The 15872-nt window shown below is 32.7% G+C and overlaps 1 protein-coding gene, 1 non-coding gene and 1 pseudogene across 2 annotated transcripts in view; 1 reads left to right on the top strand and 2 right to left on the bottom strand.

Moving 5' to 3' along the window:
• The window catches only part of LOC117111491, a gene marked incomplete at its 3' end in the record, with an annotated part of 53063 nt that extends 45439 nt beyond the window's left edge, over window positions 1–7624 (bottom strand). Inside the window, exons 1-3 of the mRNA XM_033254409.1 lie at window positions 7397–7624; window positions 4458–4525; window positions 3367–3897 (exon numbers count right to left, since the gene is read on the bottom strand). Coding sequence (XP_033110300.1) covers window positions 3367–3897; window positions 4458–4473 — 547 coding nt within the window. The remainder of the gene's footprint in view (window positions 1–3366; window positions 3898–4457; window positions 4526–7396) is intronic.
• A 1629-nt stretch (window positions 7625–9253) lies between these two features.
• Window positions 9254–9325, bottom strand: Trnat-agu. Its single transcript has one exon. It is a non-coding gene; the product is annotated as a tRNA-Thr (tRNA).
• A 1977-nt stretch (window positions 9326–11302) lies between these two features.
• Window positions 11303–12752, top strand: LOC117111490 (annotated as a pseudogene).
• Window positions 12753–15872: the final 3120 nt, after the last annotated feature.

The raw sequence follows: 15872 nt of genomic DNA, 5'->3' as shown, positions 1-15872 counted from the left end.
GTCCCATTACATAAAAGCAGCATTCTACAAACTTTGGGAATAATTGAAGGCTTCCTAAATTTATCAATTTACTATAAGAATACTTCACATATCAACAAATTATTCAGTGTCAAACCATTAGTAATAGCGGCATTGGTGGCGGCAGTAGTAGTAGTAGTAGTAGTAGCAGCAGCAGCAGTAGTAGTAGTTAGTATATAGAATACGGTAACAAATAACATGATAAAAATATAAGACACCAATGTAAAAATTATTTATCATACCACTTGCTTTTCCTAGGTTCTAAGATGGCTTTGGAATTTCTGTAATTTAATTCAACAATTGATCTGGTACATAAAATATCTATTTATTTATTATTTTGGACAGACTTTTCTTTTCCTTGTTTCACGTACTAAAAAATAAATAAAAACAAATATGCGGAATAAAAATAAAAATAAAATTTAGTTTTCTTACTTAGCAAACCTTTTTGCAAAGAACATCCAGATGGAGGAGAAAATAAAAATAACATTTTATTGGTGAATGTAAAATAGGATGGTTAAATGCTTCAAATTTATATAATTAGGAAGAAATATACATATCTTATCTTTGGAGATTTCAAGAAGGAATAAAAAAATAAGGGGGAAAATTTTTTTTTTTTATTTTTTAATTTCCACTTTTTCGTGGCAGCGGGTGCATTAATTGGCCAAAAATAAAATTTTACTTTTATTGGAATTCATCAATATTTGTAATCGGCGGGTTCGCTAAACAAGGAAAAACGTCTTGCCTTAAAATAATTTGACTTATAAACTGGTTGCATATTCTTAACAGTGACAGGAAAGCATTTTGAGATGTTAAGACATGGAAGAGCCAGATAAATAACATTTTATATGATTATTGTGTTTGATATACAAATATAAATCAGAATATAAATATCATGTTGAATTGCCGAGCAGAAAGGCAGAGGCGGCCTTAATATCGGTGTTGGTTCCAGCTGCTCTTCTGCAAGGGTTTGGTTGGTAGAACCAAGTCTTTTCAGATAAGGACTTAAAATAGATGTCAAGCATACACATTTGGCTTGTGTGCACTTTAAAGGACTCATTGCATCTTTTGGAAAAGTAGGAGGGTTACCTTGATGCTTTGGTTCATTTCAGCCCCTGTTGTTGTGGAATGATGTGAAAATGTAGCTATTTGCCTCTTTACTGCTGCTAGGTAGTCACGGACCATGACATACACAATTTAGCACAATGATGCTACTGGTTATGGGTTACTCTCCTACCTTTACCTTAATCCATTATTCAAAATCTTGCAAATGAAAAGAATCAATTTACACCACTGAAAAGTTAAGAGCTGCTTCTCCTTCATGTATCAATATGATTTTTTTCACAAATTTCAATATCAAATATCTTTTGCAATGTAAAACTATGACTTTAGAATGAGAAGATTGGACAAAACATACAAAGACCCAGAAATAAATGGAATGAACTATAAATTGACATCACTTGTTGCAAAAATATACTTTTATTACTTTGAAAAAAGTATACCTTTCAAGTAAATTCTGATGATATACAGTAATTTTGGTCTCAAGTTCAATTCAACTGTCAGGCTGATTCAAGATAAACTTAAGACCATTAATATAAGCATCTTATACTTTCCTGTTAAAGGTTTATTTTGAAGCAAGTATTTATCTTTTAATTTTCATTCCTAAAGTCATAGCTTGCACCTCATTTATACTGACAGTATACTTATACAGTACTTCGACAATTCAAATAAATGTACTCACAAAAATGTATCTCACAGGGCTTGCCCTAACTTTATTTGGTAACTAGCCCACTGGGCTAGTTTACTAGAGATTTTACTAGCCCACAGAATATTTTACTAGCCCACGACAGGAAAAAATTTTGTTTCAAAATATTTATTAGCGACAATTAAATTTGAAGGTTGATTTTCAATTTCTGTAGCATTGCTCTAAAAATATTGTCTATTTCATTTAATTTCATTTATTTATTCGACCAATACACATTTACAAAAGGTACAGTACAACAAAAATTATGGTCAGGGGCAGCTTAAGCAAAATTTTACTATAACTCCTTGAGAGTCAGCTGCCCCATTAATAAATATAAACATAAAAGGCATTTAAATACAATACAATAAATAGCAGAAATAGGCCTATCATAATTTAAAAAAAAAAAAAAAAAAAAAAAATTCAAAATTGCTCTTACCTAGTATGTAATAACTGATATATAATTTATATAAGGAGAAAATTACCGAAATTATCTTATTACAGGTAAGTTTAGATTAATGAAGGGAAAAAAAAAAAAAAAAAAACTTAATGGTATATTAATTAAATACTAATATTTAACAAAGGGCCCAGAAATCAATCAAACCAATGCATCTGTTAAATCTTTAGGTCTCAAGTCACTCGCCCCCAACAGCAATAAATCTTGCTTAGGCCAGGCCAGGCTAGGCTAGGCTACCTAGGCCTAGACAAGACCTAGGGCCTAGGCTAGCCTAGCCTACCTATAGAGGACTTGACAATAACCATTACAAATCTACCACTAGTATTACTATTATTATTAGCTTATTTTACCGAATACCTGCAATACTTAACCTTATCATCATTGATGGCAAAGAATAATGTTTTTAAAGTTAATTAGCAAATCAAAAAAAAAAAAAACGAAAATTTTACAATAAATAATTAAAGAATTCTCATCTGCTGCAATCTAGCAGAAATTAAGCCACTCTTTGCTGTCTACTAAATAGAGGACACTACATAGGGCCAGATGTAACACACCAAGGGGTTTGTGATGTCATACAGGGGCAGATCCAGAGATATCCAAAAGGGGACTGAACATGGGGCTGATCGAGAAAACACCACCCCAGGGGTCCGGGGAATTCCCCCACAAAATTGTTGTTTTTCTAGACATCAAAAAATAACCTCTGAAGTGGTTTAGGCAATCAATTTTTTCTTTTCCTTTCTTTTTCTTTTTTGACTTTCCAAATAGGAGTGGGTCCAAGGCCAGCAAAACCCCCTTCCCCACCCTAAATCTGCCCGGAATATCTCAATCTGAAATTTTTGTTCACACTTTATCTTATGTTTCATTGCACTCCATCCATTGGTTGTAGAGCCTTTTAGTGTACAGAGTTTTTTCAGTTATCAAAATTCATTAAAATTTTGGACAGCCGCTTGCGTTTTTCTGGCTAAGCCTCTGCTTCCCACTAAATCTTCATGTCATATCTTAAATCTGAAATTTTTGTTCACATTTTATTTTATGTTTCATTGTACTCCATCCTGTGGTTGTAGAGCCTTTTAGTGCACAGTGTTTTTTCAGTTACAATCACTGAAGTTAATTTATCAACATGTATTAGATTGACATAAAAGAAAAGAAATACCTTCTGTTAGAGCTTTCACAGCTTGGTGGAATTTGAGTTTCTTCAACTTTTCAATAAATGCTGTCATGTTCTCTTCACAAATGACCATGTCGTGTTCTAGGTCCATAATCAAACTCCAGCTATCTGTATGTTTTACATCATAAAGTTCACTAATCTTTCGTACATCACTTTTAGTGAGCGCCATTCCCAGCTTTACAAGTCTTTGCCGATGTGGTGTGAATTTTGTAATTACACTATCCCTGATACTTTTGGAAATTTTGAATGATGGCATTTGAGTGTGAATTTCTTGTTCCAGACCAAATTGCTCCGTTGCCTTTATAGTATCATAGAGGAGAGTGAGATTATTTGGACTCAGATTTCCTGAACTAATCAACATATCAATTAATTCCATTGTCTTAGAAGACTCATGTAATGCATAAGTATCTTTTACATGGTCCCTGTACAAAACTTTCAGCATATTGATAGATATGTGTTTGTCATACCAATTTGACACCAGCAACTTAAGTTCTGCAAAACCTGCATCATTCGTTTCTACAATATAAACAAAAATAAATGTACAGTAATTAATATCAAAGGTATTTGATATGGCAATTGTTTGGACACAATTAAAGTATATATTGTAGAATTTCTTGATCACAAAAACAGCAAAAATAGTGGTGTAAGAAAAAAGGCCTGAGACGCCTGCTAAGGATTCTTCGGGCACTACTATCCTGTGTAAAGAAAGCCTGGCTGGCTTTGGTGAATTTGATGTTTTTAAAATAAGTATTTTTAATGGTTTTATCAGGGACAAACTCAGCCAATGTATGGTGTAAAAATGCAGATAAATATATTATCCCACAATCCTTTATGGCCTAGTGCCCTGGTTTTAGGTGTTTCTACTAAACACTACTGGGGAACACTGGGGTTTTATACAGTAGTAAATCTTACAACTGGGAAGTACAGTAGGTAATTTTCAGTTGAGTAGACTTCAGAAACTCATTTTTACTCTTTAATAAACAATTACAAGTAAACTCAAATGCTCTCCAGAGGTGGTGACACTTTAGCTGAATCACGGCGTGATTGGGTTTTAGTAGGACTGCTTTTTAGTTTACCTTTACTTATATCCATGTTCACTGTCCTTTGTAGAGCTACTGCTTCAATTTATTCCTTTTATTCATTCCTGAAATAAACAAGAATACTCATTCATAAATATAATAAGGACAGAAATAGTGAAAAATAACAAGCTCATATACGTGTCCTGTCCAGTGCTATGATTCCAAAATTTATGGCTTTTATTATTTTTATTGTGGAATTTTCCTTGCTTTTCTTGATTTTTCCCATCCTTAGCCTTTATATGTATTTTATAATTTTGTAAACTTTTCATAATGTTTTCTTAACTGCCACTTGAAGTATTGAAATAAAAGAATTTGAATACAGTTGCAATGTAATGTTGTTCTCCAGCCAAACTTCAGTGACTACACACATGAACTGCAAGCTGAGTATTTGAAAGTGTAGTTTCATTAATTCTACAGTCTATGCACAGACTACTTAGTGAGTGCCAATGTGTGCATATAAACTTATGAGGCCAGAAGGGCAATGAGAATAATTTTCCAAAAATTTTGCTAACACAAGTATTATGGATCAGAAATTTACTTGAAAAACCTCATGCATTACAATAAAGTATTCACTCATGATGTGTTGTGTAGTGGCCAAAGGGACAGTATTCATTAGGAGAATCATGGATATTAAGGCTATCAAGACTGCAATTGTTTACTAAACCATAATCAACTTCTTTTCACACGCAAATAACAATCTTAAATCTTTTAACACAAAGATAGCCCTCTAATTGGAGACCAACCCCAAGACCACCCCAAATTTTCAGGTCCCAATGGTGGTCTCGAATTGGAGGGTGAACTGTATAACATTCTGTGCATACTGTACATACACTTACATCGTGATGCATTTTGGCCTACAGCACTTTTTTTTTTAAGTTATGACATTTAGCCTCATATTAAAACTCCACCATTACAAACAAATGAAATCAATCATTTGGAAATTACAACTTTTTTATCTATATTTGATGTCTTCTAGTGGAAATCCAAAAAATCACCCTTTTTAGAATGGTTTAATCGCAAACAATTTGTTTCTGTTGGATCATGTAGATTTTTGACGTGGGATATAAGTTGTAGGGTGCCCCAAGGGTCGGTCTTGGGGGCCGTTACTTTTTTAAATATATGTCAATGACTTGACTAGAATTAGTGACACCCTTCAGGTTGTATATTTCATCGACGATACAACTTTTTTTTATTCAAATGAAAACTTTTAATGTTTTGTTCAATACATTTAATGATGACTTAAAAAGTATTGGTTCTTCTGCAGCATTATTTTAAATAAAAATTTTATAGATCGTAAATCTAATACGTCGTTTTTAGGAGTATTCATCAACGAAAATTTAAGTTGGGAAATTACACCAAAATTATGTTGCAAATAAAATTTCCAAATCAATAGGAATTATCAATAGGCTCAAGTTACTCTTTCCAAGCAATATTTTAATCACTTTATACAATTCTCTTATTCTTCCTTATTTGCAGTATCGTCTTGTTTTTTGTTTTTTTTTAATTCTTTATTGATGTTTTTTATGTCTTTAGTGATTTAAAGTTTTATCTTTTATCATATTGTATATTTATGAGGGAGGGGGCAGCTGGCTTGAAAAAGTTATAGTGATTTGTTTGCTTAAGCTGCCCCCGACCATCTTTTGGTCAAATAAATAAACTGAAACTGATATGGGCCTGTGACTATGGATGTATACTTAAGCTTCAACAACGTGCTGTCAGAATTATTTATTAGCTCCATTGCAAGTCACTTCTCTTATGTTTCAATACACAAAAGGTCAACTCCCAACCTCTATATATAGCATTATTTCACGTTTCTAAATCTACACATAGTTATTAATTTAAAAACTCAAATTCACTTCACGTTCTTTTTGTAAAACTGAGTGAAAGTCAATTTTTTATTTCTGTATACGGACTGAAATTATGGGATGATACAAAAGTTAAGTTTAAAAATTGTAATAATATCCATATTTTTAGAAAGCAGAATTATTATTTAGAATTGTACCATTCATAATTTATTTCTTACTTATATTTTATATTTATTATTATTATTTTTTAATTATTTATTTGTCTTGTCAGGGTCAAACTGAGACAAGCTCTACTTCTACTTTTTATCCCAATTAATTCATTTTGATGTTGGCCTAATTTATGTAGTAAATATTATATTTTTTATTAATTAATTGAATAAATGTTACTCAAAGAAATGAAAAAAAGAACAGGAGGTCGGGAAAATTTGGATTCCTAAATGGCGGGAAAGGAGCTTTCCCGACTTCTGAAGCGTCTTTTAATGACTTTTAAGTTCTTCAAAATTCAAGGTTTTATCCACTCTTGAATTTAGATCCTAATTGCCTTTTCTTGTTCTGGCTTTAAAAAAAAAACCTTCATGAAAAATAAACCGGATTTTGATGAGAGTGAAATATTTATTTGGTTTTAATTTTAATTTTTAGTTGAGATCAAGTGCTACCAAGTTCATTTTGTCAGTGGTTACAGGCCGGAGCGTATTGGTAGGTAGCGCTGCATGTTGTTAATATACTTTAAGGCCTACCTGTATTATTCATGAATATCTTTTCTAAAAAACAGCAACAAAATACCAATAACACAAGTTGACTATTATAGTATAGGTTAATACCTAGGCGTGGCCGGTTACTTCCATAGTAGTATAGATAGTAGTAATATAGATAGGCCTAGGGCCAGCTGGCTTACATCAATCTCAGCATAGGCCTAGGCTATGCTACACATACACACGGTTCTGGCCGAAAACAATCCAGGTTTTTGGCAGGAGCGGACCGCCACAATTAGTCTAGCCCTGGCCCCTGGCTAGGCATAGAGTTATAATTATTTTGAGAACTCCATGGGGTAGGTACACCTAGACCTAGTCCCTAGCCATAGCCAGCCTAGTTAGGCCTAAAGTATAGAATTTAGCATTCTAATTTACATACATATTTCCAGGCAAGATCCTGTACGTCTGGTGAGTGACTGTGGCCGCTCTAGCCCGGATGACTCGACTACTCTTCTATTTTATTTGTAACATGGCCGCGGTGGACATTGGCAGTGGTAGGGGATTCCCCAAACATGATGACGTAAGGTCTTGAACTTTCTCTGCCGGTTTGCAAGCGGCGTTCTACTACGATACGACAGCCTATTCGTGAATTCGTAATTTCGAATTAGTAATTCGTAATTTCGAATCACTAATTCGTAATTTCGAATTACTTATTCGAATTTCGAATTACTAATACAAATACTAATTTGTAATTTCCGAATTAGTAATTCGTAACTTCGAACCTGTGGACGATAATAATGCTTGAATAAGCGCCGCACCAAATGTGTTTTTTTTTTCGTTATGAAATCAGTTGTCTTCAATTAGCTAAGGCCTAAATTCTCGTTATGAAATCAGTTGTCTTCAATTAGCTGAGGCCTAAATTCAAATTCACAACGAAGCCTCAGTGGCCCACGGTTTAGTAAAGTTGCATGGGGCTGTGGTTATTCAACCATGGTTTTATTAATTAAATGTTGATGAAGATATCCACCATTTAGTTGCCCTGTCATTCAACAATACTTATACACCTCCTGTTTTACTCCTACACTTTTAGAGTAATTTGGAGGTCGATCTTTACCCACCAGAACCTGAACCAGTTCTAACATACGCATTTATGAATTTAAAAGTTTAATTAAGTCGAATTAGCGGAGCTTAGCGAAAAAAACATAGGTTTGGTGTGGCACTTCTTCGAGAGCGGTGCTTAATAAAGCATTTACGTAGTCCAGTATATTTCTTTTGTTGCTGCTAGTTAAGTCACACTTTATTATTTAAGGGCCTTTACATAGATTTTTTGTTTATTTTAACTTTGCTCAACTCATATTTTATATGTATTCTATTTTAATTTGGTTTGTAAACGCACAAATTTTTTAGTGAGTGCCACCATTTCGAAGGTGTATGTTCGAATAAATAAATATTAAAAAAAAAACAAAAAAAAAACACTAGATATTTCTGTTAGAATGTAGAATGCTGCGAGGTTCTGTAATTAAAATGTTAGTGATTATCATTAATATCGTGTTTAAATTCTAGTTGTTCAAGTTCATATAAGGGTTCACTGCTTTTTGTTTATTATAAAATTCCTAACACTAAAATCATAGTCTAATCACTAAAAATCGTTTGATTTTGTTGCGATTTTATTATCTTTCTGCGATGAAAGTGAATTAGTAGGCCTATGTATGCACCATCAATGCAAACCACGGGTGTCTATAAAACGAAGATCTCTGGTAATTTCACAAACAAAAGCTCAAATAATCTCGTAATTATGATTTTGTGACAGCCTGATGTAGTATCATTTTTAACAAATTTAAAAATGTGGGTCTTCGGTCTTTGTTTTGTAGACACCCATATTGGGTGTCTATAAAACGAAGACCCTCTAAAGTAGTTGTTGATATTCCTCATTTTATTCCGATGAAATAATTAAATATGTGTTTGGCAACTGTTTTATGATGATTTTGAAATATTTTCAATAAGATAATTGAGAAATAATTGGATGTCTTCGTTTTTCGGGTCTTCGGTCATATAGGGTGTTTATAAAACTAAGACCCTTGAAAATGTCAATAACAGATGCTCAAAAAATGTTGTACTTTTTATTTTGTGACAACCTGGTGTATTGATAGTAATTGTTATTGTCGTGATGGAATAATAGACAATAACTGGATTTGCGTCAGGAGAAACATGTATAGGTGTAATTTTGCCCTACCTGACGTAGAAATGTACCGAATACTCAGTACATTTTAAAACAGCTGCGAAAAAAATCGCAAGTTGTTCTCGGGTGGGACTCGAACCCACGATCTCCAGATCACTAGCCTGGCATCATACCTCTAGACCACCGAGCTTGCGCCTGATGGCCAGAGTTGAATTCGAGTCCAAGTAAGCAGCGGGTACTGCTGCTTACTTGAACGTGGGACTCGAACCCACGATCTCCAGATCGTGGGTTCGAGTCCCACCCGAGAACAACTTGCGATTTTTTTCGCAGCTGTTTTCAAATGTACTGAGTATTCGGTACATTTCCACGTCAGGTAGGGCAAAATTACACCTAAACCTGGTGTATTATCATCAAAATAAAAAAGAAAAAATAGGGGTCTTTCGTTTTTGGGTCTTTGGTCGTCGGTCTTCGTTTAGACACCCCATGGTTGGAGTTGAGGTACCCCACCATGGTTTATGATTATGGCATCTCTAGATGGCGAGAAATGGAACTCAGACTTAAATTTGCACATAAATGTTTTACAAATTTTGACGAATTTAGTGAGCCAGACCAGTGCTTCCTCCTCCCCCATTAAATCTGCCACTGACAATTAATCAATATGCCTAAATTAAAATTCAAGAGTCTGTAGAATCAATATGAACATCAATTTGTGTTCCCCTGTTCGCACCAGATTTGTTTTCCCACAATACTAGGTCTAAAGTCAGCATGAGCTCAAGAAGGATATTCAAGTTATTTTGATGTTATTTGAATCTTTTGTGCTTGGACTGTAGCCAACACAGTAACTCTCTTAATTCTTAATTTCCTTCTGAATGCATGCTTGTATGTAGCATTTGACAAGGTAGTGCTAACTATAAAACAGTTACCACTACAAGTAAGATGTTATGATCATTTGAAAAAGGGGAATAAATGTTTTGTCTGTGTGGGTTTTTTTTTTGTAAAAACAAGCATTTTTTATATGAACAAAATAAGCAAAAATACAATCTAATTTTTGTTTTTTTTAAATTGCAAATTTTAAGGTTCCATAATTTATTTAAAACTAAATTTCTTTTACTGTGTTTGATCTGAGGCACTGTACCTTGGGAATTAAGATGGTCGCCTTTTGCATGTGGGTTAATTTATGACTTAAACCCTCCGCCATAGTGTGGCCGCTGTAGTGCCTGTGATTGTGAACTGAATCTGTAATAAAATGTTAAGAGTTTTTGATTTCAGGCAGTGTTCATACAAGTGTTTGACATAATATAGTTGCATTCCTTTTTATTTATTTATTTTTTAAATTTCTTTCAGATTAATTTCTACTTGAGTACGAGTGTAACAACATTATTTGATTTTGAAGTGGCTCACATGTTTCAGCCCTAGGTGCAAATTTGTCGTGGCTAATAAATTAATTAAATATTCTGGCTGCCTGTCATCAATATTTGATGGTACCAGGCCTGATATACCAAGTCAACTGATTTTTAGTTACCTTAAAATTAAAAGTTAAATAAATGAATACAGTATTGAAAATAGTGTGTTTTAAATTCCTACTAAAATAACAAAGAAGATTATTTCCTAATATAAATTTTTAGCAAGATTATTTTATGTTGTATTATAGGTGTCATAGAATCCGAAAAATCCAAATCATAGAAAACCAAAGTTTTCACCAATTTACAAACCTTAACAAATCCTTAAATTGCTTACAAGCCAATGGGTCTGTATTGTATGTAAATAAATATACAGTGGAAATAGATTATGTGTTGGTTTATTAGACAAGTAAAATAATAAAAAAAAATTTTTTAAATATTAAAACAATCAATTGAAGCTAATATAGCCTACGGTAATTTATAGTTATATAGCCTAATTATATGGTAGTTAACTAAGTAATATAATTCGTTTCTTAATTTTATAGAATTGCATTTCAAAAGGTACCGTACTTATTTGCAAAGCAGTAGTCTTTGAGCTGTGGTTGTCTGACATTGTCGGGTCAGGCACATAAACAAATAATCAAGCCTATCACAATATAGCAAAAGTGTGATTGGTTAAATTGTTTGACCCTTGACATAGGGATGTACAGTTGAAACTACCAGTTTCATATTTTTTCTGTATATTGTTTTATATTTTTTTTAAATAATTTATAGACTTAAGAAACCACTAAGATTGAAATTATATTTTGTGTGTTGTTCTTTCCCTATAGGCAATGTGACTCTAACATTTTTTTTTTATGTTGTCATTTCAATATATACTGTATGTATTGCTGTCTTGTACGAGGGATTAAAAGTTATGCGAGAAACGTTGCTGCGTCGTTCCGTTGTCAATGTACACTACAAGACCAAGCAGGTTGCAAAGGGAAGTAAGACTGTTTTGACACATGGTGCAGGAGAGTAAGTAATAAAAGAAAAAAAAGATTATTTAATAATTTTGTGATCTTTTAATTTTTGTTATAAATTTTAATGTAAAAGCGAGACGATGCAATATATTTCACTGGCTGGTTGGACAAGACTGAAAAAGGGAACCTAATCACTATTGCATTATAATGTGATCCTCTACCACTTTTTTCACATATAATGTAAAATAAAACTCTTTTTTTATGTTTTTATTTCATTTTTTTACAAAAATATAAGAATATACTATAATTTGAAATAATTTGCATTGAGCAAAGGTCTTCAACAATTAAAATTCCTATAAACTATTTTGTTATATATTTGTATTTAAAAAAAAAATGGAGGTTATAACATTTTTCTTTTTTAAAATTTTATAAGAGCATTACATTATCCTGATCATTAGAAACATCAATTAATCATGCAATCTTCTATTTCCTGGAGGGCAATTCCATAAATTCAGAATAGACCAATGCCTTCAGCATTTGGAATACTCACATCAAGTAATTGTTATTCCTGCATCTGTAAGATTATTACACAAAGCAGAAAGTTGAATAAGTGTGCTGGCGCACTTCATTCAAATCAAATGTGTTGTTGAAAAAATGATCCTCAAATCAGAGAGCACATGGTGTTTTTTTTTGCTTTGTTTAAGACTATGATGCACCACAATATTAGAGAGCTTTAAAATGATACCCACATTGCCAGACAGTGACTGGAATTGCTGCATGTACTTAATATTATCAAAGTGCATAAGAGCTCCTCCTTACAGAAGCCTGTTAGTGCCACCAGTGAATTAAAATTTCAGATCTGTTAACTGGCGGCCGCCAGATAATTAAGTGGCGGCCGCCAGATAATTATGTTGCGGCCGCCACTTATTATCTGGTGGCCACCACTTAATTATCTGGCTGCCGCCAGTTAACGGATCTGAAATTTTAATTCACTGGTGGTACTAACGGGCTTCCGTACCTCCTTGACAGTTTCATGATGATTGTTTTTTGCAGAACTCGCTGGCTGAGCAGTGCGCACTTCCTACAGACACTCTTGCATGTAATCCAAGTCACCATCAGCTACTTCCTCATGCTCATCTTCATGACATATAATGGCTGGTTATGCATCGCAGTTGCACTTGGAGCTGGTACTGGTTATTTTTTATTCGGTTGGAAAAAGCCATTGTGGTGGATATAAATGAACATTGTCATTAATCATACTTATATTTTTAAGATGGTATTTTTAAAAGAATGTTTTTAAAAAAATTATTTTAGATGAAGTGATTTTGATATGAAAATTCAACTCCAAAATATATAGGTTTGTCTGGAACATCAGTTGTTTCAAAAGTGACACAGATTTTACATTTATTTTAAGCGACTGATACAATAATCTTGACCAATATATACATTAGATTTAAGTATTAACGTAGTCAGTACTTGGTTGAAATGGAGATTCTTATACTCTTGGACATCTACAGTAAAAATTCACAACAGCTAATTCCAATTCAGTATAGTGGCGCCCACTTCTGCTGTTGTCGGGGACATTCCCCCACCCTTCCACCAGGGACATGGAGGGACATCATAGCCCTGTGAGGCAAATACTGGAGCCATCACTGTTCCATTTGGTTTCATTTCCCTAGTTCCTTACTGGAATTTTCAAAAATGTAGTCATCCATTTTGAAATAATATAGCAAATATGGTTTTTCTTCCGAATTATAAACTTTTACCAATGGTGCTATGTGATTAGTAAAAGTTTTTTTTTAAGGAATTTATATTTATGATAACATTGAATTCAAACCCTTAAACCCAGATGCAAATGATTCTTATTGTTTTATTGTTTGTGTGAAAAGATTTTAGTTTTGCATTATTACACTATAATTTGTTATACAGGTATTGTATTCTAATTTGTTAAATTTATTGTGTGTAGAAATTTACTTTAATATACTGTTAAGTGTATATTAGTAGAATATTAAAGTTAATTGCAACACAATAGAAATAGATGTAATATAACGTTAATATTCATGTTGACCATTTCATACCAATCAACCAACATTTTTCTCTCAGTTTTTTAAACTACATTTTTTTTTTAATCCAATACAATTCATTTAAATAATACACTTGAAAACAATAATTTATTTTTTCTTTTTTAATAGCAAAATCTTTGACCAAATCTTAGCAAATATGCAAGTGCTAGTATAATGTTGTTGGTGCTGCTAAGGTATGTCACCCATGTACCATTTGCAGCTTCTCTAAGGAGGATTTTGAGTTGACTTCAACCATGGAATCTGCAATTAGAATGCAAGCATTTTCACCATAAAGCTGTACTTCATTTCACTCCGATAAGTCAGGAATACGGGATAAAATTGTTATTTGATATTTCTGTTTTCCATTATTACTAAAGAACCTGCTAGAAATATGTTGATTAAAAATATATTTACAGTTAATGTACTGAGTGTAATATATAGTACTGAAGTGTTCAAATTTTGACATAAAACATCACCATATATTTCCGAATGATTTCAGTTTTTGCAGCAAGTTTGCTGCAATCTTCTGATAGATCTACATTATTGTTTTTGATATTGTATTTTTTTCATTTTTTTTTTTGCTTTGTCAATGAAATTGACAAAATTCTTTTTTGTTTTTCTCATTAGTACACTGAAGAATGTATGCCACTAAATGATATTAAACATATTATATATGTTTAATCTCTTATATGTAGAAATAAATTTTAAACATTGATCCATTCTGTAAAGTCCTGTTATTCCCAAATTGTTCCTATTTTGGCAATTGAGTTTTATTTTTTGTATGTAAATTAATGAAATAAGTGCCTTTAGGATTAATATGAATCAAGCTTTCTGTACAATAGCGGACAAATTACAGCATTATGCTGTATTTTTTGGTAACTCTCTTACAATAGGTAACTTTAAATGACCTTGTACATATATCAAGCATGCTTTCACATCTTTAGAAATATATGCGATAAAATTATCCAATATAAATATATCTTCAGTAATATTCTATACTTATATTATGTTGATGGCACAAGCCTGATGATGATGATGATAATAGAGACAGTGGCGTAACAGATAGGTCTGAGGCCCCTGGAATGCTTCTTTGGGGGCACACTACACTGGGAAGAAGCCCTGCACGCTTCAGCATATTTCATGTTTTAAGGAAGTACTGTAGTTTGACATCAGTGCTCCTTAAAATGGCCCCAGATAAATATCCTGTGCAGGCAATGAGAGCTAACAGCGTAATTATTTTCTGTCAAAGATATAGAAATCGTTTTTGATGGATAATTTAGCAATGTCCAGATTCCACAGGATTTTACTGGATAATTACATTCATGTAGTTACATATTATTCTATTGATATTCTGAAGAATAAAACTGTCATTAGGTGTTCTGATTAAAGGTTCAATAAATGTACTTGATTTGCGTAACTTAAAAGACTAAGCATATTTCCAGTTTAATTAATTAATTAATTATGACTTGTAAACTTAATCACTATTATTGCACAAACCAGTGTTGGCATCGGTAAAAAAAAAAAACTATATATATATATTTATTTTATTGCTAGTGATTTTTAGATTATGGGATATTTATAAGTACAGGTAATATGGACTATAAATGAGGTTTTTTTTAATATAGAGCAACCTTGAAATACTGAGCTGTTAATTCCAAGTAGTTATTTTATTATTAATTATTAGAATGCTAATTTATGTTAATAACAGCAGCATGAAAATATATGCTATATATTCAGTTTTATGTTAACTTTATTTTTATATAAGCTGCCCTCCAATAAAATACTCTCCCACTTTTGTGACTAAAGTAATAGCTCTAAACGATAAAATGTTGCAGAAATTGCCTTTAAATTTAGGTGGTATATTTAATTAGAGGGAAACCTGTATTTATCAAATTTATAACTACCATTTATTTTGTTATACCATGGAGGTATTATTGAGAAGGAGATCACTCGGCAAAGCTACGCGCATGCAGCGCTATGCAAATGAACCAAGATCAAAGTTGCCGCAGCGCGTAAAGAACGTTTGCGCGATGCCTTTGAAGTCCCATGTGTTCCCCGCCATCAAATTTTCAACAGACATAGTTGACCAAAATATTGAACATGACGAAATGGAGAGCACCTTCTTTTCTCAATGCGCACTACATACTGTCAATCACTATGGCTGCGCAATCTTTTCTATTTTGAAGCTGATACATTTATCTCTCATAAAATATCAAACATATTAATATCTGTCTCTTATACACATCTAGATGTGTATAAGAGACAGGCTTTCGTACGTTTTCAGGCCCGTAGCGCGACTTAATTTGTGGAA

Source organism: Anneissia japonica, unplaced genomic scaffold (assembly GCF_011630105.1).
Source record: "Anneissia japonica isolate Jap-2015-1 unplaced genomic scaffold, ASM1163010v1 scaffold288148_len106226_cov131, whole genome shotgun sequence".
In the NCBI taxonomy this organism is placed as follows: Eukaryota; Metazoa; Echinodermata; class Crinoidea; order Comatulida; family Comatulidae; genus Anneissia; species Anneissia japonica.
The sequence above is the reverse complement of the archived record's forward strand: the minus strand, read 5'-3'. Positions and strand labels throughout refer to the sequence as shown.